At 34.7% G+C, this 25,162-nt stretch overlaps 1 protein-coding gene across 1 annotated transcript in view; it reads left to right on the forward strand.

Annotated features, from left to right (window-relative positions):
• LOC149776589 (sphingosine-1-phosphate phosphatase 2-like) overlaps positions 1-24,156 on the forward strand; it is a 43,878-nt gene extending 19,722 nt beyond the window's left edge. The window contains exons 2-3 of the mRNA XM_089941065.1: positions 3,746-3,835; positions 11,116-24,156. Coding sequence (XP_089797191.1) covers positions 3,746-3,835; positions 11,116-11,682 — 657 coding nt within the window. The 3' untranslated portion in view covers positions 11,683-24,156. The remainder of the gene's footprint in view (positions 1-3,745; positions 3,836-11,115) is intronic.
• The last annotated feature ends 1,006 nt before the right edge of the window (positions 24,157-25,162 follow it).

A 25,162-nucleotide genomic window follows, 5' to 3' on the forward strand; every position in this document is an offset into this window, starting at 1 on the left:
GCGATATAACTGAAAAATTGTTTAAAGATACGTTAAAAATTCAAAGCACACACACACACACACACACACACACACTTTCTGACGTGAGCAGTGGCGGAGAAAGAAGGCAGAAAACAACCTGTCGGTCCAGGGAGAACACTCAGCCACAGGGAATTATTTTGTTACAGGGCGAGTTCCAATGCAAAACCTAAACCTCCCAAGTCTGATAAAGACTGTGATAAAAAAATAATAATATATTAGTGCTTTCCATGATCCTTGGAAAAAAAGGAATGACCATACCAGGTAGATAGTGATGAAAAGGGATAATTTATGTTCTGTTCAGAATATATGGCACAACCAGCAAGTCATTAAGTGTCTTATTCCACGATACGCTCGGTTTTGAAACCAACCCACTGAATGTACACAAAACAAGCAAAGAACATATTACTTGCACCAGAAAGGTTATTGCTAATAAATCAACCCTTCACCATCAATATCCTGACTGATTATGCCTTTATAAACTTGAGGGCAGATCAGAAGAAAATGCCAAACAATCATCGTATATGGCGGTTTGAAAGTTAGAAAACCATTCTTTGATTGTAAGTTAACTTGCAACATTAATCAAAAAAATTGCCAAGATTTAAGACAAAATGACATCTAAAGTCACTGCTGTCTATCTTTACTTAACTACATAATTTGTTCCCAGAATGTACCAATATAAAATTAGTTGTCCAAATTTTCAGTGGTTATTGATATTTGTTATTTTTCCCCATCTTTCATTAATGTAGCAGATATTCGCATGACAGACATCCCTTCTGGACCAGTCCTTCACTTACGTGGACCTTTGCAGTGATGGGCCTGCTAGTCCTGGTGTTAAGACTCTGTGGTCGTAAACTTAGAAACATAAAAGAACAAAAACCAAGCTTTGTAAAATTCAACAAATAATTTATTTCCCTAGAATACAAAGCGAAAATTTAAACATTTTTGTTATAGTATTGTGAATTAAATCCCGAATAGTCCGAAAAGATGTATCACAAGTCCAGAAGTCTAGAGTATTCTGAATGAATTCTGGTTGTGTTCCGAATGAATTTCAATCTTGAATAAGCTGTTGAACAAGAAGCATTGAGAGTGCTGATGTGCTAACAGTCTTGATATATAGCAATGGCATAATCCACAATGTCATTAAATAAGTTTCCAGTAATCCCAAAAAAGTGATTTAGTCCGAAATTCACTGAAGACTTTTTAATTCCAATGGAAAATTTAAATAAATAAATCCTCTCACATTGTAACTGAACACAATTAAAAGACCAATTCACTTAAGATATGAAGATAGGAGTAAATATTTCTGAAGTAAACAACCTTAATATAAAAACCTAATACACAAGAAGACGGCCAGGGTGAGGGTCAAAAGTTCATTTCAAGAGCACTCTAAGCTGTAAACAAGGTCAGGTGTTTTACTTACATTTTAGCAAAGAACATGGCAAGCATAAGGTTGACCAGGAATGCAAGGTTCAAGAGGGGACAACCAATGCCCTTAACTTAGATCCAAGTAAGCATGTTTATTTAAAAGTAATATTTATCTTAAAATATAATTAACAGTCAAGGACAGAAAATTGTGACCACTCTGGTGGCCTAGTGGTTAGAGCATCCACCTCAGATGCAGCAGGTTGTGGGTTCAATCCCCGGCTGAGTCATAACAAAGACTTACAAAAATGGTACTAACAGCTGCCTCGCTTTGCGCTCAGCATTAAGTGCTTAGTGTTAGGACTGGTCAGCCTGGTGTTAGGATAATGTGACTGGGTGGGACATCATGCAACATGTTTGCGTCTTGATGCCCCAGTGCTAGACATCACTATAAATTGTCACACTGGAGACATTGTAGTAATGTCTGAAAAATTGTTAAACATATGTTAAAAATCCAAATTACACATACGCACAAGGACAGAAATTAGCTATGCAATATATTTTCAAAACAACCCTTAAAATCCATAATCATGAACAAAAACCAACACATAGTGTGTGTGTGTGTGTATATATATATATATATATATATATATATATATATATATATATATATATATATAAATGCAAAACCATAATAATATTTAAAAAAATCAGTCAGTTCCTCAGCGCTGTGGTAGGTCATTCAATATCCATTACACTTTTGTGTCTAGTGTTCATTCAGCACTGTGGTAGGTCATTCTATTTCCATTACAATTTTGTGTGTCTAGTGTTCATTCAACACTGTGGTAGGTCATTCTGTTTCCATTACAATTTTGTGTGTCTAGTGTTCATTCAACACTGTGGTAGGTCATTCTATTTCCATTACAATGTTGTGTGTCTAGTGTTCATTCAGCTCTGTGGTAGGTCATTCTATTTCCATTACAATTTTGTGTGTCTAGTGTTCATTCAGCTCTATGGTAGGTCATTATATTTCCATTACACTTTTGTGTGTCTAGTGGTCATTCTGCACTGTGGTAGGTTCTTCTATTTCTATGACACTTTTATGTGTCTAGTGTTCATTCAGCACTGTGGTAGGTCATTCTATTTCCATTACAATTTTGTGTCTAGTGTTTATTCAGCACTGAGGTAGGTCATTCTATTTCCATTACACTTTTGTGTGTCTAGTGTTCATTCTGCACTGTGGTAGGTCATTCAATGTCCATTACACTTTTGTGTGTCTAGTGTTCATTCTGCACTGTGGTAGGTTCTTCTATTTCTATGACACTTTTGTGTGTCTAGTGTTCATTCAGCACTGTGGTAGGTCATTCTATTTCCATAACAATTTTGTGTGTCTAGTGTTCATTCAGCACTGTGGTAGGTCATTCTATTTCCATGACACTTTTGTGTGTCTAGTGTTCATTCAGCACTGTGGTAGGTGGTAGATTATTCTATTTCCATTACAATTTTGTGTGTCTAGTGTTCATTCAGCACTGTGGTGGGTCATTCTATTTCCATTACATTTTTGTGTGTCTATTGTTCATTCAATACTTATAAAATCCAGCATAGTTTGCGTTACTTTTTTCATTCCGAGGCAGAAGCATCTGCTGTAGTACAGTGATTAAAAGTCAATGCAAAATATTATAATAAAAAATCAGCTGAATATTTTTTTAAATTACAGATTCATAGGTGTCTTTTACATGTTAAGTATGATATTTGGGGGATGGACGTTAAAACTGCATGCTGCATATTTTTTAAAATCGCATGTTCCACATTTTTCGATAACAATAAAAGTTAGACATGTTGCATGGTAAGGATCAGATTCCTGAGTCAGATGGTAAACTTGTGGGTTACCAGGAATGGAAACTGGCAATTCATTCCTAAAAAAATAAACAGTTGAAGACATTTTGTTATAAAGTTGTTTTAAGACTTGCCATATTCCTTGTAATCAGTCATTAATATTTATTAACTGTTCGTAATTATTTTTTTATGTATCTACATGTACATTGTTTTTCTTTTCCCTGACTCCCACAAATAAATGAGTATGGACTTGGGCCTATCCATTTTATTCGTAAGTACATGTGCAGTATAAATAGCATTCAGACACATGGTGGGACTCTGTGTTGAAATCCAATAACTAAATAATGGTTTATATCTTGAAACAAAAAATGTGGAATAAATCGAGTGTAATTCAGAATGGGCTATTAGAGCCCAGTCTGGGCTACATGAATTGAACAAGAAGGTATTCTAGACCAAGTAATATGTCAGCCCCTGAGTTATGCATAAGAATTATTAGATCCTGTATAACTCTTATTTTATTTTGCAGGTGCCATTTGGTCTGACATGTAGCCTTGCAGTTCTTTGGATGGTTCTAGTATGCTTGAGCCGTTTGTATCTTGGAGTTCATTCTCCTTTAGTGAGTAAACATATCTGGATTTTTCCTTGATTTTTTTTCTCCCCTTCTTTCTTTTTCTTACACTGTATAGAAGCATAGCTGCCTTTCATAAGTATACTTTCAAGAGCTCCAGTCTGTAATTGATCTTGGGGTCCTTTCTGACATTAAAAGACTCATTTATGTTTGGATAAGTTTGCCCATGGATTTTCAAAATTTGTTCAGCACTGTTATATAACAAACTTGCAAATGGCAGCAACAACACATGTTTTGCATCTTGGGTATCCATAGTAATCCCCAGAAATGGTTTGTACAGGGTCACTCATCCAGATTTATGGCTCATTCCCGGTCATCTGGTTTTACTTAACTTCATCAATCACCTGACACAATATTGTTGGTACAGTTAAACCTGCATTATCTTAAGTTCTGTAGATGGAAAATGAGACTTCCCTGTAGTTTTGCTTTTGGGTTTAATTAACGTGATGCTTAGCCACGAGTGTGTGAAACCTTTATTAGATATATAGAGTTTTACAAAGTGTGTGGGATCATGGGTTTCCCATATTGTTTTGGTCTTATGTGTTCCCTGTGCTAGGATTGTCTGTGCAATGCCGGATACATAAAGGAAAGAAACTATGAAATGATAAACCATAATAGAATTAACAAAATGCATGGGCAAATAAAAATTTGTCATTTGTAGTCAACCCTGCTCTAAAAGTTTGCAAAATGGGTGGAAAATCTAAACTCAAACCTTGCTATTTATTATTTGGTAGAAATACTGCACCAAAAATATGCAAGATAAAGGGTAGGAAATGGAAATTGATCCCACTCAGAAAATCCTGGTGACCACAGCCATGGTTTTATTGGAAAACTCTAGTTCCTCATCTTTGATACTGTGACCCGTCGCACATGCCCTTATGGGCGTACGCAACGTAAATCCAATCAATCAATCAATCAATTTGATACTGTGGGGGCTGGAGGTGTTGGTGTGGTTGACAACTTCATAACCTGCTTATTTCCAGTTCACTCCAACTTCACTGTGGCTGTTCTTCTTGGTCCTTTTTCTTTTTTCTTTTCTAAACTCGCCTCTTTCGGCCCTCAAACTTTGTGTAGGTAGATGGATACATAAGTATGTAGATACTTGTGTAGGTACATGGATGCGTCACTGGAGCTATTTTCCCTTTCAAAATAAACAGAGAAGCAACCTAAATCTTCTGTTAGATATCCTACTCGGAATAGATCATTACTCCTCTCTTGTTATGTCAGATATTGTTCTATCAGAATTCAAACAGATACCAAAGGCTATCTGGTTAAGCCAAACATGGCAGACCATAAACAAACCTAGTTTCATAAGATTAATGTACTTCCTAATGGCATTTTCATCTCTGACTCCCATTAATACTGGCCGCCATGTATAGCCTATCGTGCTGAAAAATGGCGTTAAACCCCACAACAACACAACAACAACAACATCTCTGACTCACATTAACATCACATGAGACGTAACAGTTCCGTTCTCGTCTCAATTACAAAAAATGAAGGAATGAAATTCATTATATGGCTTAACAACATTAGTTTCAGCAAATAAACACATTCAAGTCTTGAGTATATATGAAATCTCACTTCATGGCTATATTGATACAATGTTAATTTCAGTCAATACGACTCAAGTCTTAATCATACGTGAAATCGTCTAAGATCGGAGAATTCACACAGATTCTCATAACTCGTATCAACTAAAGTAATTCATGAAATTCTTAGAATACCTAATTCCTATAAGAATCAAGATGACAAATTCAAACTATTCGTCAAATTTATATAAAGAAGATCATTGTATGAATTCAGATAGATGAACTCAAACACAGTTGTACTCATATCAAGACAATTGATCTACGGATTTAAACAGATAAATTCATGCAAATATAAGCAAATAAATTCAAGCAAATTATTATATTGGTGTCAATGAATTACATTAGATTGACGCAAATACCTTGTGCTTTCATGCTTTGCTCGCTTCTACCGCTATAATTGTGTCCATCAATTTTCCAGACAGCTGGTCCCTCAACTAAATGTTTTACGAGAGAATTTCTTCTAAATTCAATCTTGGAGTCTCCTATAAATTTTCCTTTTGCAGGGAAATGTACACTAAATTTTGCAATGGGGCATATTAAAACCAAATTATTTTGTATGGAAAACACGCCCCTTATTTAGTGTAGCCAATCAGTATTAAATATATCTACCACCGTTTATAACTAGGTACCAAAATTGCAGTCAGCCTGACTTATAGATTTCAGAATAACTGATTTTGGACAGTCTGAACTCTGACATTTTCGATACAAAGATCAAAGTTAACCTTTTTCTTCCAGTCTGTCTGACTGTTAAATAAATGAAGGCTTAATTAAGAATCACTTCCTCTCACTACACAGACATTAAAAATCATTGCAGTGTAGTGATTTAACACACACCTGCCCCCACAAAAAATTATTATTTGTTCTCTTGCCCAAATTAATGTGCTCTTTATAGATCGACAGAAATTTGCACCCTTACAGATACAAGAGTAAATTCATTTTCTGACAGCTGTGAAAATATCAGTTTTTAGATAAAGGAAATTTTGCTTACTTCACATTTTGTTTCTAGTATTGTGAGCAGCAATGAATTAATTGATATATCTATATTTATACAAATATGTCATCAAGACATGACAGTTTTTGTCATAATGTTTTAAATCTTTACAAGGTAGTATCAAACTTTAGCGATAATGGTATCAATGTTTTCTCCTGTTGTCATTTTTCTCTTGCCCATCATCTTCCTCTGTCATCAGTCAGTGCAAGTTTGTTATTGCAAATCTTAACTCATTAACCCCTGGAGGTTTTTGTCATTTTGTGAGTAGGAAACAGGTTTTGGTGGCTGTTTCTGAATACATCCTAATACATCGACTTCCAAGAGATTTTCCATTAGCCTAATGCCTAGTTGTGTTAGAAACATTGTTTTCCACTGGCTATTTTGCTCGCGCATGAGCAGAAAGGTCTTATTTTGCTTAATGGACCCATCATTTTCGTATTGAGACCACTCTTTATTTATTTATTTCTGAGACATTTTCGATACAAAGATCAAAGTTAACCTTTTTCTTCCAGTCTGTCTGACTGTTAAATAAATGAAGGCTTAATTAAGAATCACTTCCTCTCACTACACAGACATTAAAAATCATTGCAGTGTAGTGATTTAACACACACCTGCCCCCACAAAAAATTATTATTTGTTCTCTTGCCCAAATTAATGTGCTCTTTATAGATCGACAGAAATTTGCACCCTTACAGATACAAGAGTAAATTCATTTTCTGACAGCTGTGAAAATATCAGTTTTTAGATAAAGGAAATTTTGCTTACTTCACATTTTGTTTCTAGTATTGTGAGCAGCAATGAATTAATTGATATATCTATATTTATACAAATATGTCATCAAGACATGACAGTTTTTGTCATAATGTTTTAAATCTTTACAAGGTAGTATCAAACTTTAGCGATAATGGTATCAATGTTTTCTCCAGCTGTCCAGGAAATGGGGCCCATTGCACTTTCATCAGGCCCTGTCTGTTACATGTATTGGATTATTTGCTTTTACATGTACATCATCATAGTCGTGCATATTCATTTGAGTTTCACTCATACTATTGCATTAAATTCGTCCTTTTCATTGTCATGCATGCTAAGTTGTTATTGGGATATTATAACATTCTTACTAGATTTGTATAGAAATGAAATAACACTGGCTATACATACAAAAGCTCTTGTGTGTTTTCTTATAAATTAATTCATTTTAAAGACAGCTTTTAGCTTGATTAGGCATAGACCAGAAGAGACAATAGGAAGGCCTGTTGTCATTTTTCTCTTGCCCATCATCTTCCTCTGTCATCAGTCAGTGCAAGTTTGTTATTGCAAATCGTAACTCATTAACCCCTGGAGGTTTTTGTCGTTTTGTGAGTAGGAAACAGGTTTTGGTGGCTGTTTCTGAATACATCCTAATACATCGACTTCCAAGAGATTTTCCATTAGCCTAATGCCTAGTTGTGTTAGAAACATCGTTTTCCACTGGCTATTTTGCTCGCGCATGAGCAGAAAGGTCTTATTTTGCTTAATGGACCCATCATTTTCGTATTGAGACCACTCTTTATTTATTTATTTCTGAGACCAAAAAGTCTTAAATCCAGACACAAAATTGGATTCCGACCATGGGCGAATTTTGGGTGAAAAATAACGGGGCAAAAGAGTTAGGGTTTTCCCCCAGTATTTTGTAGTGCAACTAAAACGTCCAGATTATTTGGTATCATTGTAGAGCTACATCTCTCTACCTTTCTATAATACCACCCACTTCAGTGTATCATACATGACCTTGATACTACAGAGCTTGGCAATATGCTACTACCTCCTGCCACGTAAACTAAGCGCCAGGTGTTAATGATTTAAACTACATGGAGGATTGCCTTGAAACTTGATGCACACATTCATCCTAAGGGCCGCTTGAACCTAAATGAAAATGCGGCTGCTCATACATTCAATAGGGCTGCTACAATAGCCAGCTTAAACATATTGTTATTGCTGCTCCTTCAAAACGGATAGGCATCACAGATCTCTGAAACGCTTAATTACGTATATTTGGACGCCAATTTTTGATCTGGGACGCAGAAAATCACTGATGCGGGAGTCCTTCGTACGCATGTAATTGGTGTGCGGCAAAATTCAAAGACTTGCCAGCCCTGCTTCAGCTACCTGCTTTGTGGGAAAATGTGTTGATCAGTTAGCTGTGCTGATATTTACAATGACAGAATTCAGTGACTGAAAGACCCCTTGATGTACATACATGTTGCCATTATTATACAGTGTAAGTACATAAAAAAGAACATGATGCAGTAGCTGGGCGGCTAGTTCAAAGGCTTTGACTGGCGACCGGGTGTGTTTACAGTGATTGAATTCAGAGTCAGAAAGACCCAGAGATGTACATGCGGTCATTTAAAAAAGTACATAAAATACACAACTTTAGCTTTCGTTATTGTGTTCATTTCCGAATGTATCGGAATAAGTAGTGCACGTGACCTCAGAATCAAGACATGTTGAGACTTATACAAAATGCCATTCGTAAAGTTAGATAAGTATTTTGGGGTTAAACGGCAAACGTACGAAGATTCTAACGATATTCAGAAGAGTGCTAAAGGTGCTAGAATTGATAGTTCAGATAGGACAGTAGCTAAGTGTAAGAAAGTGGGTGATGCCTAGCTTAGTACTTGGAATAAGTCCGTCCTTCGATTGACAAAAGTCAACTATCAATTTCCTGCATGATATCCTTTGATGGCATGATATCCTTTGATGATAAAACACACAAACATGTGTTTTAAGATTAGAATCGGTGACCTGGATATATATTAACTGCCTCTTGTACACTATTTCGTCATAAAATTAGTTTGAAACTGTAAGTGAACCAGTAGGCCAAACGGGAAATAATGGAGGACTTCGCTACGTTCTGGGATGTACCAGTTTATTAGATTGTCTGTTTTCGTAAATCATTGGGCAAATATTTTCAGAAAAAATATACAAATCATTTAAAGCAAAGCCAATGTATTATTTTATTAAAGATTTAACTTTAAAATGCAAATTATGTAGGTCAGAAACATATGGACAATGCTATGTTGTGGAATTAGCGAGATGCGCTTTAAGGTCTAAGCTGTTTTCCGACTTGACACGTATTTGCGAAAATACGGGAAAAGAACAGCAAATCAGATACTATTTAAACATTGCCTAAAATTACTACAAGGACGTAGACAAATAAATAAACCATAAATTTGCAATCCTGTCAGTGGACTGTTGTAATGAAGCTATATTAAAGTGAGTGATTACATTACGAAAACCTCTTCATCTAAAAACAGTTGCACTCAAGTTTGTGTTGATTCTGTAGGAAAGAAGAGACTGCAGCTTTTGATGGTGGGACTCCCATTTATACCAAAGTAGGAGTCCTGGACTCCTAATTTTAAAATCATAGCGAGACCTCTGGGCATATCAGCTAGAAACATTTCATGATGTCTGGTTGGTTGTAAATGGCAGTGGTATATATCTGATGTTCAGTATGGCCACCATCTTGAAATCTTGTCATTGTTACTTCTTCAGAATGAGAAGTCACATTAACATGGAGTTTCCACCAGTAGGTTATGATGCCTAGTTGGTTTTGAATGACAGTAGTACCATTTGGATCTCCAATAAGCCCACCATTGTGGCCATCTTGAAAATCGTATTGCTACTCCTGATGAACGGAAAATCATTGATATAGGGTTTTAACTATACAATTTCTAGTTATTTTTACTTGGTCCTAAACACAAGGGTGTCACTGGGATATCAAGTATTTTGTCACAGAGTCATCTTGAAAATCTTATCACTTCTTATTCTGAATGGAGGGTCACATCAGCATGGGGTTTTCACTAAAACCCTTCTTACGATGTCTACTTGGTCCCAAGTGACATCCAGTGTGGCTAATTTGAATATTATGTCTCAGAAGATTATTAGAAATACTTTCAATGATCAACATTTGGATGAAATTGTCTTGTCTTTTATATGGGATAAAAGCAGTGTATTTATTGCATTTTTTGTGATTCTTTTGCTTGATTGGCTAAAACTGTCACTCTTGGTAGATCTAATGGTATCAGATGCAGATGCATTTTTGTCAGCATTATTAATTTCAATTAACTTACTTTCTATAAGCGGTAATTTAAAGTATAGTACTTGCATTACAGTCTATACTCTCAAGTCTAGACAAACTGCAAACATCAAAGATCCTGATTTGCCATAGCATGATGCGTCTGAAGATCAGGGTCTATGTTGTTTGCACTACTGGTTACGGTACTCATAACAAACTGCACAGACCCAGATCTTTCGGTGCATTATGCAACGACAGATCTAGTCTGTGCAGTTTGCAGTTGGACTTGATTTTTAAGTGAGTATATACGGTATATCACCTACATTGATGTTGTCAGCTTAAAAAAGTGGGACAGTCCTTAATTCGGTATAATTTATTATCAAAGCATGTAGTAATCTTGTTTGACAAAAAGCGTGCTGCATTGTCTGAGTGTTAAAATCAACCATGCAAACAATGTAGACCACTATATTTTAAATGCCTTTGATGATTTGTTGCTGTTATTCACATACACTCTTTCAAATTTTACTTTGAGAAATGTGGAAGGATACATTATGGAAAAGCACACACAGAATATTGATTTGAATCAAGATTTCAAAGTTACTCATCTTTAACAATTTTCTTCTTTTAGGACATAATCTGTGGAGCATCGTTGGCCCTATTTTTGACTGGTTTCCTGTCATTTTTCATGGAGGATATTGACATTTTCCTGCAGACTCACCCACTTGGAGCATTTGTAGCTACCTCCATTGCATTAGCCCTATGTACCGTCTGCTACCCAAAAATTGTCAAAGGTACCACAGGAAAAGGTGATGCAGTCCAGATTGTGTCATCTGTTGCTGGGATCTGCCTTGGATCTTGGCTCAATTACCAATATGGTTTCACGCACATAGTTCTAAAGGGAGAACTTTTCCCGCTTATAGCACCTAATTTAAAACTAGTCGCCACAAGCATTCTTAGATTTTTTATTGGAGTGATTGTAATAGCTTTGATAAGAACTGTTGTTAAGTCATTTTCTATCAAACTGGCATCATACTGCCTTGGCTTGGAGAAACCAGATAAAAAAGATCCTAGGGTCGAAACAGCATACAAGTTTTTGACTTACTATTGTATTGGAGTGGTTGTTATCTGTACCATTCCCATGGTTCATGGTGTAATAGGCTTAGGAAGACCTAGTTTTTCATCAGAAGTCCTGTGAAGTCAGTTTGAGAGGCACAGGTTCTTTGGTTAATATTTTAAATTTTTCTTAAAGCTGCCTCAGTGGAAGCACGACATAGTGCTTATTTTAATGTCTGTGTTTATATTTCTCCAACCGTCCACAACATAGATTCACTTCATTGTTTAAGGTTTTTAATTGTTTTTCAATACCATTTTTATCTCACATTAATTTGGAATATAGCTTGCCAGCCATGGTCAGCTTCTTGTTAGAACCCTGCATCAAGATGGAGGTGCCCTACAGTAATCATCTTTACTGTCCTTGTGCTAGTCCTTCTGTCCATTTTTTCACATGTTTTGCAGCAATAAAATTATGTAACCCTTAGATATAATTGGATGTTATTTGTTAGGTGAATTTCCTATCAAACATAGGATAGCCTTTCAAAGGTTTTGTTTTTTCCAGGTCCAGTTATGATGGAGTTAAGGCCCATTTTTCTGATAATTTTTTTCCCCTGAGGCAGATCCTTGTAACTAGCATTACTTGGAAACCATTCAATGTATTCTGATGCAATTTGGTGTGTACATTGTCTCACAGATCTAGATGTGCCACCTTTGTGTTTTGCTCATCAGTGCTGCTTTGGATAGAGTTATGGCCCTTGACAATCACTTTGTATCATCTCGTATGTTGTTTGTTTATAACTAGCATAACTTAAGAACCATTGAACATATTTAAATGTGATATGTTATGAACATTCCCTCATAGACCTAGACATGCCTTTTATATACTTTGTCTTGTCAGCTCAGTTTATATACTTTGTCTTGTCAGCTTAATTTTATTATTATAGCCAAAGACAGTTGAAGTGACTTTATGTCTTCACAAGGAATGTTGCCTGCAATGGGCATAGCTGAACAACCATTCAGCATTTTCAAATGCTATTAATTTGGTATGAGCATGGTGTCATAGACTGGGATTTGTCTTCTTTTAGATTTTGTCTTATCTGGTTACTGTTGGCTGATGTATGGCCTGAGACAGTTAACTTCAGGTTCCTGTTTAATACCTTATGGATGCATTAGTAGTAAGTACAACCATCACTAATGGCATTGGTACTAAACTGTGAAATAGGTTATCATATAACTAGAAGAAGTTTTCTTTTTCATTGGTTAAATTACCATCAGTTGATCTAATTTTGTGTACCATATTTTCTGTATAACATGTACCCAACCAGCCTAGTCTCTTGATGTGCCATTTGTATAGTGTGCTGTAATATCAGTTTGCACAGTTTATTTTTATTTAATGCAAACAACATGGACCCAGACCTGCTGACACATGCAAATCAGGGTTCCAAATATACAGTAGCACATTCATTACACATTTTATGACTGGTGATCTGATACAAAGTTTTCAAAGCCGAGAAATTCAGAAATTTCTTTCAGTGACACAAGGTTTGAATTGAACTGATTAAGTAGTTTTTTCATACCCTTTGTTGTGACAAGGATAAATGTCATAATACATCAAAATAAAATTTGATACACATTTTCAGTAATTCCTTTGAATATTATGGTAAATGCCTTCACATTGGTGGTGATCAAGATGATGATGACGTGCATTTTCTAAGGAAAAGAGCATCCATGGACCACAGATCTGAGGAAAGCATGCACAGTTAAGTGTCGTTTTCACTTAAGGGTGGCAACTGCTTTACATGTTTGAAAACTATAAAGGAAGTAAAATGTAAAAACGTTTGCTACTTGGGAAGTAATTTTGCTTCAGGATAAAACCTCTAGTTTGTTATCTGCTACTTTAGGTTTAATTTCTGACCCTATGCAAATGTAGGTCTTGCTGTTTTCATTTGGGTGCATATATAGGTCTTGCTGTTTTCATGTGGGTGCATATATAGTAGCCCCTCGCTATAATGCTGTTCAAGGAACCATTAAAGTAGACCATCTTGTATATGAGGTTGTCTTATACTGAGGTATTTTATACATAATATAACTGTGTTCTATTAAATATTGAAATGGGATCAATGACCTTACCTGCCTTATAAATGTAACTGTTGTAAAGCTTTTCCAGTACCTCTCAATTTTCCTAATTTTTAAAAAAAAAAATATTTTTTGTTACTCCCTTTTTTGCCGACTTTTTCCAAAATAACCCTACATTTCACTATCTAATTTTTTGTTGACATATGATAAGAAATGCAGTTTGCAAACCATATGTTGAGTTGTTTCTATTATGCCTCAATATTTTTCCTCTCACATGGTCTGAACACTAATTGTATCATGTAAGCAGTCTAGATCACTGCTTTTGTACAAAAATAATTATAAACTAGAAAGGCAAATGTATCATACAGAATTCCAAACAGATATGGTGAAATTGGACCAAAGTTTTAGCAATAGTGTGTTTTTGTTCTTGTTTTTGAAGAGAAGTTTAAAAAAAGATGTAACTTTTTTTCTCAGTAATTTTGCATAAATTCATTACTATAAGTGTCTCTCTATATATAAAATATTTCCATTTCCCCTACTATTTCTCTGGTTTAGAAAAATGGCCATACTTCATCCTTACTTTTTCACAGAAGGTTGGTTGAAAAACTGGTCTTATTCTAAGGTGCTTTAAAGTGAAGGCATAATATACTGTCTGGGTACATACAGTATTTATTTTGAGAACATTGCTTTGATTGGAGAATTGAGTTTTCCTTTAAGCCTTGTATGGGTTTGTATTTGACCTTTACTTTAAAAAAGGATTACCATATATACTCAAAGGTGGGGGCAAAGTGCAAACAAGAAAGATCAGATCAGCTGTAGCATAATGTGCATGCACGTTAGGGTCTATTTGTTTATTCTACTGATTATTCCTAACAAACTGCACAGACCCAGCTCTGCTGGCACATTATGTGATGGCAGATCTGTGTGGTTTGCAGTTGGACTCGACTTATAAATGAGTACATATGGTAATGTTTAGGAGTTAGTTGCCACTAGAAAATCTGAGTGGTGTTTTAGATACAATCATATTTCTTGCCACAGAGTACACCTTGGGTTGTTTTGCAGTGTTAGAATAGAAGGACAAGGTACACCTCAAAAGAAATTCAGCCAGCTGGAACAAAAAAGTCAAATATCCTCGAGTGCTACACCACTGAAACATAATACAAGGGCAGTATGTGTTGTTGATCAATACTGTATATAAATAATAATAATAATAATAATAATGATAATAATAATAATTCTTGTGTTACTAATAATGACCAATGTTGGTTGAACGTAAGATGATTACATAGTAGAATTAAAGGTAAACTTTTACTAAATTTTCATGTTTTCATCTGTTAATCAGGTATTGACTGAAATCAAGATACAGTGTACATGTAATGTGAGGATAGCAGTAAAATCATCATTATGTTGTCATTGTTCTTCAACTGACTAATATAACAATGTAGACCGTGCCCAATATCATATTTTGTATAATATTTTAAATATGTCCATACAGTCATGTGTTGACCATTTCTGATTAATGATTGACAACTTTGATCACTTTATTTTGTGGAAATTAGGGGGATGTCTGCTTTGTCTCTTTTTAGTAGCTGCAGGATCATTGGTTGTAAATCAGTTTAAAAAGGTAATTGATGACTTTATAGTTTGATAATTATATAGATTTACAGCAAATGATAGTGTTCATTTCTGTATTATGGTACAGAAAATCATTTGATGTGAAGAGTGCTTCATTGCATGAGTTTTGTTTGTCACATTCTGTTTGTTGTTTTCAACATCATGATTACCCAAACAAAAGTAGAAAACTTGGAGATTGAAAATTGACCAGAAAATGAAACCTTTAAAAAAGTGTATTTTAATATTCACTTATTCTAATAATTATCACCTACTTTTTCATTGTTATTTTTTAGACAGTGAAATGGATTTTTGTTGTTGTTCTAGGGTTTAACACCATTTTTCAGCACAAGATAGGCTATACATGGCAGCCAGTATAACTGGTGGAGGAAGAACCCTGGAAAACCCAGGGAAGAACCATCAACCCACGAGAAGCTACTGGCAGGCTTTCCCACGCTAGCCGTGCCTTGGACTCGAACCCACGTAGACAGAGGTGAGATGGCAGTGATCCATAATGGAGAGCGCTTTAGACCACTAACGGCCCCGTGAAATGGATAAAATGTCTACTTAATTATTGTATTCATTGAAGAAACTTAAATTCTAGTTCTAAAAATAAAGTATCTTTTTAAAAGCATGACTTCAGCTCGTTAGTGCATGAATATTTATGTACTTTGAAGAAAGTTTCTTTGGATGTATATTTATGCTTGAATAATTCCTTCAGCAGCTGCGCAAATAATATTCAGCTGTATTTAGCAGGGTGCTTTTTTGGTAAAATTAAATAGTGACTTGCAGTAATGTTATAGAGTAGATTCAACTATTGTAAAAACAAATATTTATTTTAAGATTTTATTGATTTTTTTATGGGACTGTTGTGTTTTATTTTAGGAAGATACAAATACAATGCCACTGGCAGGCAATGTCACATGATCCACAAAGCTATTTATAATTATTACTATTGTTGCTGGCATTATATTAAAAGAAATACAACTTTCTGTTGGTAGCCATACATTAATACTCATCTTAAAAGTATAAATGCGTTGTATACTGCAGGTACTGTTTAGGTTCCATGGCAAATGAACTTTAGATTCAAATGTATGTTTCAAGTGCATTATTAAGTAATTTGTTTTAATATGTAGATGCAAGTATCATCATTCTGTCTCTTTCCTTATGGTTGATGATATAGATTGTACACATTACTTTGAACCTTTTTCTGTAGTATTAGCTCTGCTTGTCATTGTCCAGAAGAGTTCATATAATGGCCTAATGTCTTGAACCCACTTGTCCACTAGGAAAAGTTTGTAATTACCACTCCTTCTGAATTACTGCGAGGATTGCCATGAAACTTGACAAATACATGCATCCCAAGATCTGGTTGTTTCTAAATATAAATTTTGACCTTTGAATATCTGGTATGGCCACCATGCCCCCCATATTGAAAATCTTGTTATCATTAGTACTTTTTAATGGGTAGTCATTTCAAATGAACGTTTCACTAAAAGGCTTCTTATAATGCTTTGTTGGCCCAAAATGAAAATGGTGCAAAATTGTCTTCCAGTATGGCTGATGTTGCGACCATCTTGAAAATAGTGATTGCCCTGCCTCCTTGACTGATGGTCCTATCAACATAAAGTTTTCGCTAAGACTTCTAATGATGTCCAGTTGGTCCTAAATGAATATCTAACATCCAGTGTTGTTGACCGATAGCCATATTGACATGGAGTTTTCATAATAGACTTGTGACATCTACTTGGTCCTAATTAAAAATAGTGCCTCTCGAACACATGTTTGCCACAGTGGCAGTTTTGAAAGTCAAACAGTTACTTCTGAATAGATGGTTGTATCCACATATTTTCACTGAAAGACTTTTTATGATTTCTAGTTGATCCTAATTGAAAACGTTCCTTTGGAACTTCCAGATGGCACAGTGGCCATCTTCAAAATATCACTATTCCTACTTAGTGGATAGTTTTATCAACACTGGATCACTAAAATACTTCTTATGTTGTCTATTTGGCCATGTGAACATCAGCATGTTTGAGGGACTCTTGTTTTGTTTAAACTTGAAGACAGAAGTTTTTTTAATTGGTTTTAAGTAAATTGAATCTTAATCATAGTTATGATTTTAGTGTAAGGTGATCATGGTACATTTCATTATATGATTAGTTGAAATGATTTGTAGAGTTTTTGGAGTAAATTTTGGTATTGATGACATCATTTTTAGAGCATAATTTACAGTCATACCCAACTGCATGGTTTGCAATTCTTGAATATTTTAATTCCAGTCACTTTTAAATATATTTTTGGGATCGATTCTAGAGAATTTAATCCAGCAGCTATGTGTGTTTTAGGGGTTGATTCTAGTGGATTTAAGCCATAGATGCTTATGCAGGTCCCATAGGTAAAATTAAGCAAATAAATGAATGCAGTAAATCCATTTGAAATGGAAAGATGTATATAGTGTGCATAGCACATGAATCTGAAACAATACCAAATTTGTGAAACACCCATGCTTTCTAAATGAGGATGCAGAATTATCAGCACCATGTTATCTTGATTGAAATGTATGTAACTTATCAGGATACATGTACATGTACAAACTAATTCCAGTCCTATCCATGGGTGCCACAGACTGTATGAAACACCTCCCCATCTCACATGAATCATTTGTTTCATTTTAATTGCAGTAATAATTCCAATTGATGCCACTTTTCCATGATTTGATTGGTACATGCTTGGGTTTAAATGTATAAATTTGAAACATAGTGTTGCATATGCAGAAATGTTTAAGATTTTTTTTTTTAAAGTTTGATCGTTTTTTTTTAAAGCTAATGATTTCACTTCTTGTTTCTTTAAGCAATGTTTTTTTCCTGTCAGGATCTTACCATATCATGTGTATTTTTCATTTGCTTTTTATCACTTATTTGTGAACTTGTACAAATAATTAGAACTTAAAATATATTTTTATTTTTCTCTAGTACCTAAAATTTGCACCTAACTTTTGGTAAGAAACAAAGTTCTCTGTAATGAAAATTAGAGGACAAAAATAATAATTATTTTTCTTTAATCGTGTCTACAAAATGAGAAGACAAAAAAAACCCCAATACATGTCAGCTTTTTTCTTCAAAATGTTACAACTTGATCATTATCATAAAATTTCATGGATGTTTGTCCTTCATATATTTTCAGTAGAATGCCCAATAATTAATGGCAGCATGGTTACCAAAGAGGAAGTAAAACAACTTGATTACTCTTTTGTTTTATAAAATGCATGTACATCTTCGGATGATATACGGGTAGTCATATTTTATAAATAAAATTGCATTATTTTTTTCACTTTCATTTAAAAAGTTTAAGCAAGAAACTGTATTTCCACAGCAAAATTGTAACATATTATTTACCAGAACTATCAATATCTTGGTCGACCCAAAGGATGTTGAATGTCCTTAGAGGGGATTTAAATATGTGTATAGCTTGATCTGAAATAGTTGTGCAATGAAGGTGATGCTATCCTGGCAGGCATAAAAATGTGGTGGGAAATTTGATTGTTTTTTAAACCAGTAATAAATAAATGCTCTAATTTTTCTTTACATAAGAAACAAAACTTAACAGAAATTTATATAGCAGTTTCTTTTTATGAGTTTGCATCTATTTTTTACTTGCATGACATTTACAGTTGCAAAATGCAACACTTGCATGCTTCTATTGTTTAATGTCATATTTTATTTTATTCTACATGTTTGTAATTTTTTTTATAACTATTTTGATCTTAGTGTTTATGTCATTATGATTTATATTTATTGTTTGTAGAGCTAGTTTATGTTACGTTCATTTACAGACTTTTTTATATTGTTTTACTTGAAATTTTCTCTCCCCCCCACTCAGTTTTTCTGACAAATCCAGATAAAATCCTGTACTACAGTATCCTTAATGTGCAAAATGAGCCACTCTAAGCATAGCAGGCTAGTGAGATTATGTGAGCATAGCAGGCTAGTGAGATTATGTGAGCATAGCAGGCTAGTGAGATTATGTGAGCATAGCAGGCTAGTGAGATTACAAACTGGATGATGATGTACAACATGTCAAGATTCTAATTCTAAAGTTTTCTTGAAAATGAAAAATCGTGAAAACAGAATGGAATAAGGAAACGACTTTAAATACAACACGATTTATAAGCCTAATTGTAATTCTCAATGAAAAAAATGTGATACTTTAGAAAATAAGGACCTTACTTTTTGGACAGTTCAGGTCATCTTGAACATCAAACTTGAACTTGTGCAGTTTAAAACTGTATTGCACAGAGTGTTGCAAAATATACTGTACATAAAAGTCAAGTTCAACTGCAAACAAAGATCTAGTTAGATCATTCCATGGTGCACTGAGAGATCAGGGTCTCTGCTTGTTCTACAGATGATTCCAATCTGCATCCAGTTAGTTATACTGGCACATTATGACACAGCAGATCTGGGTCTATGCAGGTTGCAGTTGGAGCTGACTTGAATACAAGTATGTCTGGTAACTTTGGAACTTGGAAGTTTTGTCTTTTTTATTGTATACTGGTAAGTACATATACATGTCTAAATAAATTTGATCGCTTTTGAGAGGTAAGCATGGTTTAATCTGGACTCGAGTCTAATTTTGTTGCACAGATTTATCAGACAAGGCTCCATAGTTGGGGAACTGAGTACAGTCTTGATGAGCTCAGACTCGATACTTAAGAATCTGAAGAAAATAATTACATTTTAACCTCAGTAAATTATCAGAAATTATTACAGTGTGAAAGGTATTGTTCTGAAAAATGTTTTACATTCTACATTCAATCAGATTATTTTAAAATTTTGACTTGGAGTTTAGATTTCATGGTGAAGAGAGTCGTGACTAATTGGAAATGCATGATTCAGTACTTGCTTAGATGCACCTTGGTGGAAGTTAGTGCATACAGTAACTTGTGTATATCGAGAAACATTTATGTGTCCATGAATTCAGTGTACAGTCAGATAAGTACTAAAACCCTTTTTGAGGGGACCTAAACTGTGAAAAATATTATGCATTGTTTGCAATCCCCTATATAAAAAATCTAACTTTGATTCACATTAGTACCGATTTGAACATAGATTTGTCAGAAGTTTGATAAAATGACATTTTAATAAAGCCAGACATTTTGCAGATATAGATAGATTCTTGAAAAAAAAGGGACATGGACTCAGAATTTGGCAAGTTTCTTATTTTGTCAAAGAGTAACAAGACTGGCATGGAACTTTCTACTTCATCACTTGTTGGTCTTGTTATTTCAATTATTCCATGAATAATCTCTGTCTATTCATCCGGGGGCTTAGAAAATTTTCTAACATTGTTATATGAAACCAATTAGGTACTTTGCTTTAGTCAATGGCTTTTGTTTTAATCGGAATGATCAGTTTTTAATGTTCTAAATTATGCTCATATAAAACAAAAATCAAAATTTGTTTAAATTTTTACTTATAATTTGAATTATACACATTTAGTAATTTAAACTAGATATTTATTTTTATATTTTTTAAATTCTTAAGTTTTTATCTACCATTTAAAAGTCGGAATACAGTTAGAAATTTAGCCCTAAATTTAACATTGTAACACTGAATATGGTTTATGGTTCTTTTTTCTACTCATTATTTCTTATATCATCATGTTTCAACAACATGCAAATACTTGCATGATCTTTTTGTCTGTTATGGTATGTAGCTATGGATATATAGATGGGTGGATGTAGGGATGGATGCTTGAGTTAAGTGAGGAGCTGTGGTGGCTCATTGGTTAATACATGAAAGGTACTGGGTTTGATTCCTACCATCAGATCAACCTGGATCAAATACTTTGGTGTGTCCTTTGGCAAGGCACTAAACTCAACTTACCATGCCATGATGTAAATTTTAAAGAGCTGATGTGCTATAAAATTGAAGTTGCCCCCACCATTGAAAGTTACTGCCATAAAGAGATGAATATAGTATGCATTCAACTGTAAACAGCACTGACTTTGATCTGCCATCAGTTTTCATTTTATTGGTTTGAAATCATAAATGTAATCATAATCTTGTGATAGACTGATGCATAATACAATTGCAAATCGGAATCTGTTTAGTTATGGACAACTTGTACATGATCCGAGATGGTTAATATTTAACTGTTCTCCTGTAGCATTGTTGGGTGAGGTATTGTGCCTGAGCCAAGTGTCAGGGCACAATACTCTGCCAGACAGTGGGAGAAGGCAATAATAGGTTTAGAACACAAGATGTCTGTGTGTGGGAGCAGTGCCCAGTAGAATAGGTATAATTCCCCATGTTAAGTATAGCATCTGTTTTTAAGGCAAAATGCATTTGCATATTGTAACAAAATAGATCCCTGCAGGCAAGCAGGCAATCAAAAACTCATTATTCTCCTGCACCCATTCTCAAAGAAAGGGAGGGAGGGAGATGATGCTTTTGTGCTGTAAATATGTACGTTATTTGTTCTTACATTTTGGAGCTTAAACCAGATCAAATTTTATGTTTGAGACTTTGAGTGGGTACCAAGATCCATTTAGGTTCCGACATCTTTGCTAGCCAAGGTTCCGATATGATGACCCTATCTATATCTTGACAGATCGAACAGCTATTTTAATGCTTTGTCCTACCAACATCTATTGGATTTCACAAGTTGCCTCCCTTAGTATATAATGCCAGCTAACCAATAGCTTGTAACAGCGGTACATTGTACATCAGTCAGAAATGGTAGAGGTAGAAATTGACTTAAAATGAATACTTTGTAAGTTCAACATCTAAATACTACTACGTATCAGAGGGAAGCCATTATAGGTGCATTTGAGTGAAAGGCATTTGTACACATACAGACTGGCAGGGGAAAATTGCTTATTTATCAGTCCATTCAAGCTGTGTGCTCCCCTTGTCTTGATAATGTAGGAACAGTGTTAAGATTTGAACAACTTAATTTTGGTTGGATACGGTGACTTGCTGCTGCATCCCATGAAATTCACAGACCCAAAAGCACAGAAATATCTGCTCGATATGCCAAATTGTAGATAAGGTTATTATATCAGAATCTAGGCTAGCGAAGATGAGGTTCTGGTGACTGGTCTTATTTTTCAAATTCTTATACATTCCTGAATGTTTTGGTCTTGAACTCATTTCACCAAAACCTTTTAAGAATGTAAAGCAAACATAACCTGAGGTAGATAACAGTAGCTTAGATTTTCAGGCCATTGCAGCAGTTTCTAAATTTTACAAATGATTGAAATTTTTGGAGTTTTACCCCTTTTTAAGAAATGTTAGATCCTCCATCCTGTGAACAACTTGGACCTTCTTTGCTGTCTTATATGTAGACTAATTAAGGTCTAAACTTTAATATTTTTATTAGAAATTTTACCAAGATCACTGTCCATTTTGAAGCACATTATACCAGAAAATATTAAAGTGTAATTTTGTTTTGTCAGTTGTTGTTTTTACTGGCATCTTTAACACAGCATTGGCTTGATCATGCTCAGGAAATGGCCTTACCCAAGGACACACAGAGGTAGACGACATGGCTGGTCTATGCAAGTGCCAAACCAGTGACTATTGAATTAAAGAGACTAGTACTCTTAGCAGCTTAATTACCACCACTCTCCTGATTTATTGTATCCTCCAATTTCCTATACACCAAAGATCCATACAAATTATATTTATATTTTTTAAACATTGGCATGAGTTTCTCTTTTAAAATTGAACAAAAAAAAGGAAATTGTTGTACTTACAAAGGAGCTGAATATTACAATTATTTTTTTTTTTACCTATGAATATTGGTACACCAAAAACTTTTTTTGCAAAGTGTACAACAAATTAGACATTAAAATTACTTGATTTGAAGTCATTCTTGCTTGCAAGATTTGTTCATAATGGCTATAAAAAAATGGTAAATATAAATGAAAGTTGTTGATTCATGATTTTCAAAGGGATTTGGCATCTTTGTTTAGCCATGTGTCGGTGATCTACATTGTTCCACAGAAGTGTGAAACAAGTGGATCAGTGACTGTTGGCTAGGGAAGACGGCATTAATGTGGTAGATATGTGGAAACTAGCTTTATTGCATATTTCAAACACTGGTCCAGCTTGTAAATAAGTTTAATATGTGATTTATTGAAATTTGTACAGAATATAATTTCTTAATTATAGGACTGCTAAATTGTATAGTCCAGAAGTTCCAATTATATTGCTCACCATAATAATGCTGCAATACAAATTAAAGTATAGAATAGTATATAAACAATTTTAAAAAACCAGATTTGCATATTGCTGTTAGGGGCCATCCATTTGGTATGTACTAAAAAATCTGGGAAAGCTTGACCCCTTCCCCCACCCTGTACACATGCATACTTTTTTACACCCCACCCCTGCGTATGAACGCTTGATGCACACACGCCCTGAATTCTATAGAACTGCCTGTATTTAATCAATGCAAAAACGATCAAGGATTAATAATATTAGCGAGTTTAATAAAACAGATAGTCCACAGACATTGAATGTCTGGCTGCATCAAAGAAATAAGCTTCATAACTTTAAAGTTTGTCTAGTGTCCGCTAAAATTCAAATACAGACTGAATTCAGTCAAACAGGTTGCATATTAGACAAATTATTGTTGAGGTTTCACCCCCCCATACGCAAGTGTATGCATTTGGGTTAATCCCCCTCCATGCATACTAGTACTAATATTAGTACCCTTACTCGTACCTCATGGACACAACAAATCAAGTTGAGGCTACGACATCGTAGCTACATGCATACATACTAAATCGATGGCCCCTTAAGGCCTTTAAGATCTTTACCTCGCATCTGGTCCTAAAGCATACATATCAATCTTTACATTTCAGAATATTGTTTTCGTACACAGATTACATTTTTAATAAAGATTATTGCTTTTTGCATGCATGTTGTTGGATTGTTTTGTACCATTGACACGTAAGGGCAAGAAATTAGCTATTTTTTTGTTCACGTGCATTTTTAGCTCTACTAGGTAGAGATGAGAACTTTTGGGATGGTCTTTCATCCACTGACTGTCATCTGTTAGCACAAGTTTTAGCATCACTATTCCGCCTAAACTACTTGGAAGATTGCCACTAAACTTTACAGACAAATAACCCATCATTTAGTTTGTCTAACAAAAATGGTGATGCTCAGACTTACAATTTGGCAGCCAAAGCATCCATCTTGGAAATGTCATAATTGCTTATCCTCCCGAGGAAAATCAAATTAACATAGGGCTTTTCATCAAAAGACTTCTTGTGATGTTGATCTTAAATGAAAATGGTGTATATGTGAAGATCAATACGACTACCAGAATGGCAGTCTTGAAAATTTTGTTGTCATCTACTTCTGAATGGAATGTCATTTTGACAGGGTGTTGTTTTCACCAGAAGACTACTTATGGTGCCTTGTTAGTCCTAAATGAAAATATTTCCAATCTGATGCTAATATGGCTGCCACAGTGGCCATTTTGAAAATCTTGGTATCACTACTTCTGAAAAAATGCCTAATGTTTTTTGTTGATCCTAAATTATTAAATAGTGCCGATCTGACATTTAACGTCACCATTGTGAAAGTCTTGTTGAAATTATTGCTTTCCCAAATGGATGTCTTCATCAGTGTAGTAATTTCAACAAGACTTGCACCTAGATGGTCATAAATGAAAATGGTGCTGGTTGTATATCCAATATGGCTGCCATGATGACTGCATTAAAATTCATCCACTGAATGGAGGGTCATTCAGACATAAGATTTTCATCAACAGCCTTCTGATGCTATGTTCTCCTAAATGATAATAGTGCCAGCCTTACATCTGAGGGGCACAAATGGTCTTATCTTCAATTTCTGGAACCTTTTCTTTACCCAGTAAAGGACCAGTCCATATCAGGGACTCTTATGATCATTCTT

The sequence above is a fragment of the Sinohyriopsis cumingii genome, chromosome 18, assembly GCF_028554795.1.
Source record: "Sinohyriopsis cumingii isolate HCF-2022 chromosome 18, ASM2855479v2, whole genome shotgun sequence".
In the NCBI taxonomy this organism is placed as follows: domain Eukaryota; kingdom Metazoa; phylum Mollusca; class Bivalvia; order Unionida; family Unionidae; genus Sinohyriopsis; species Sinohyriopsis cumingii.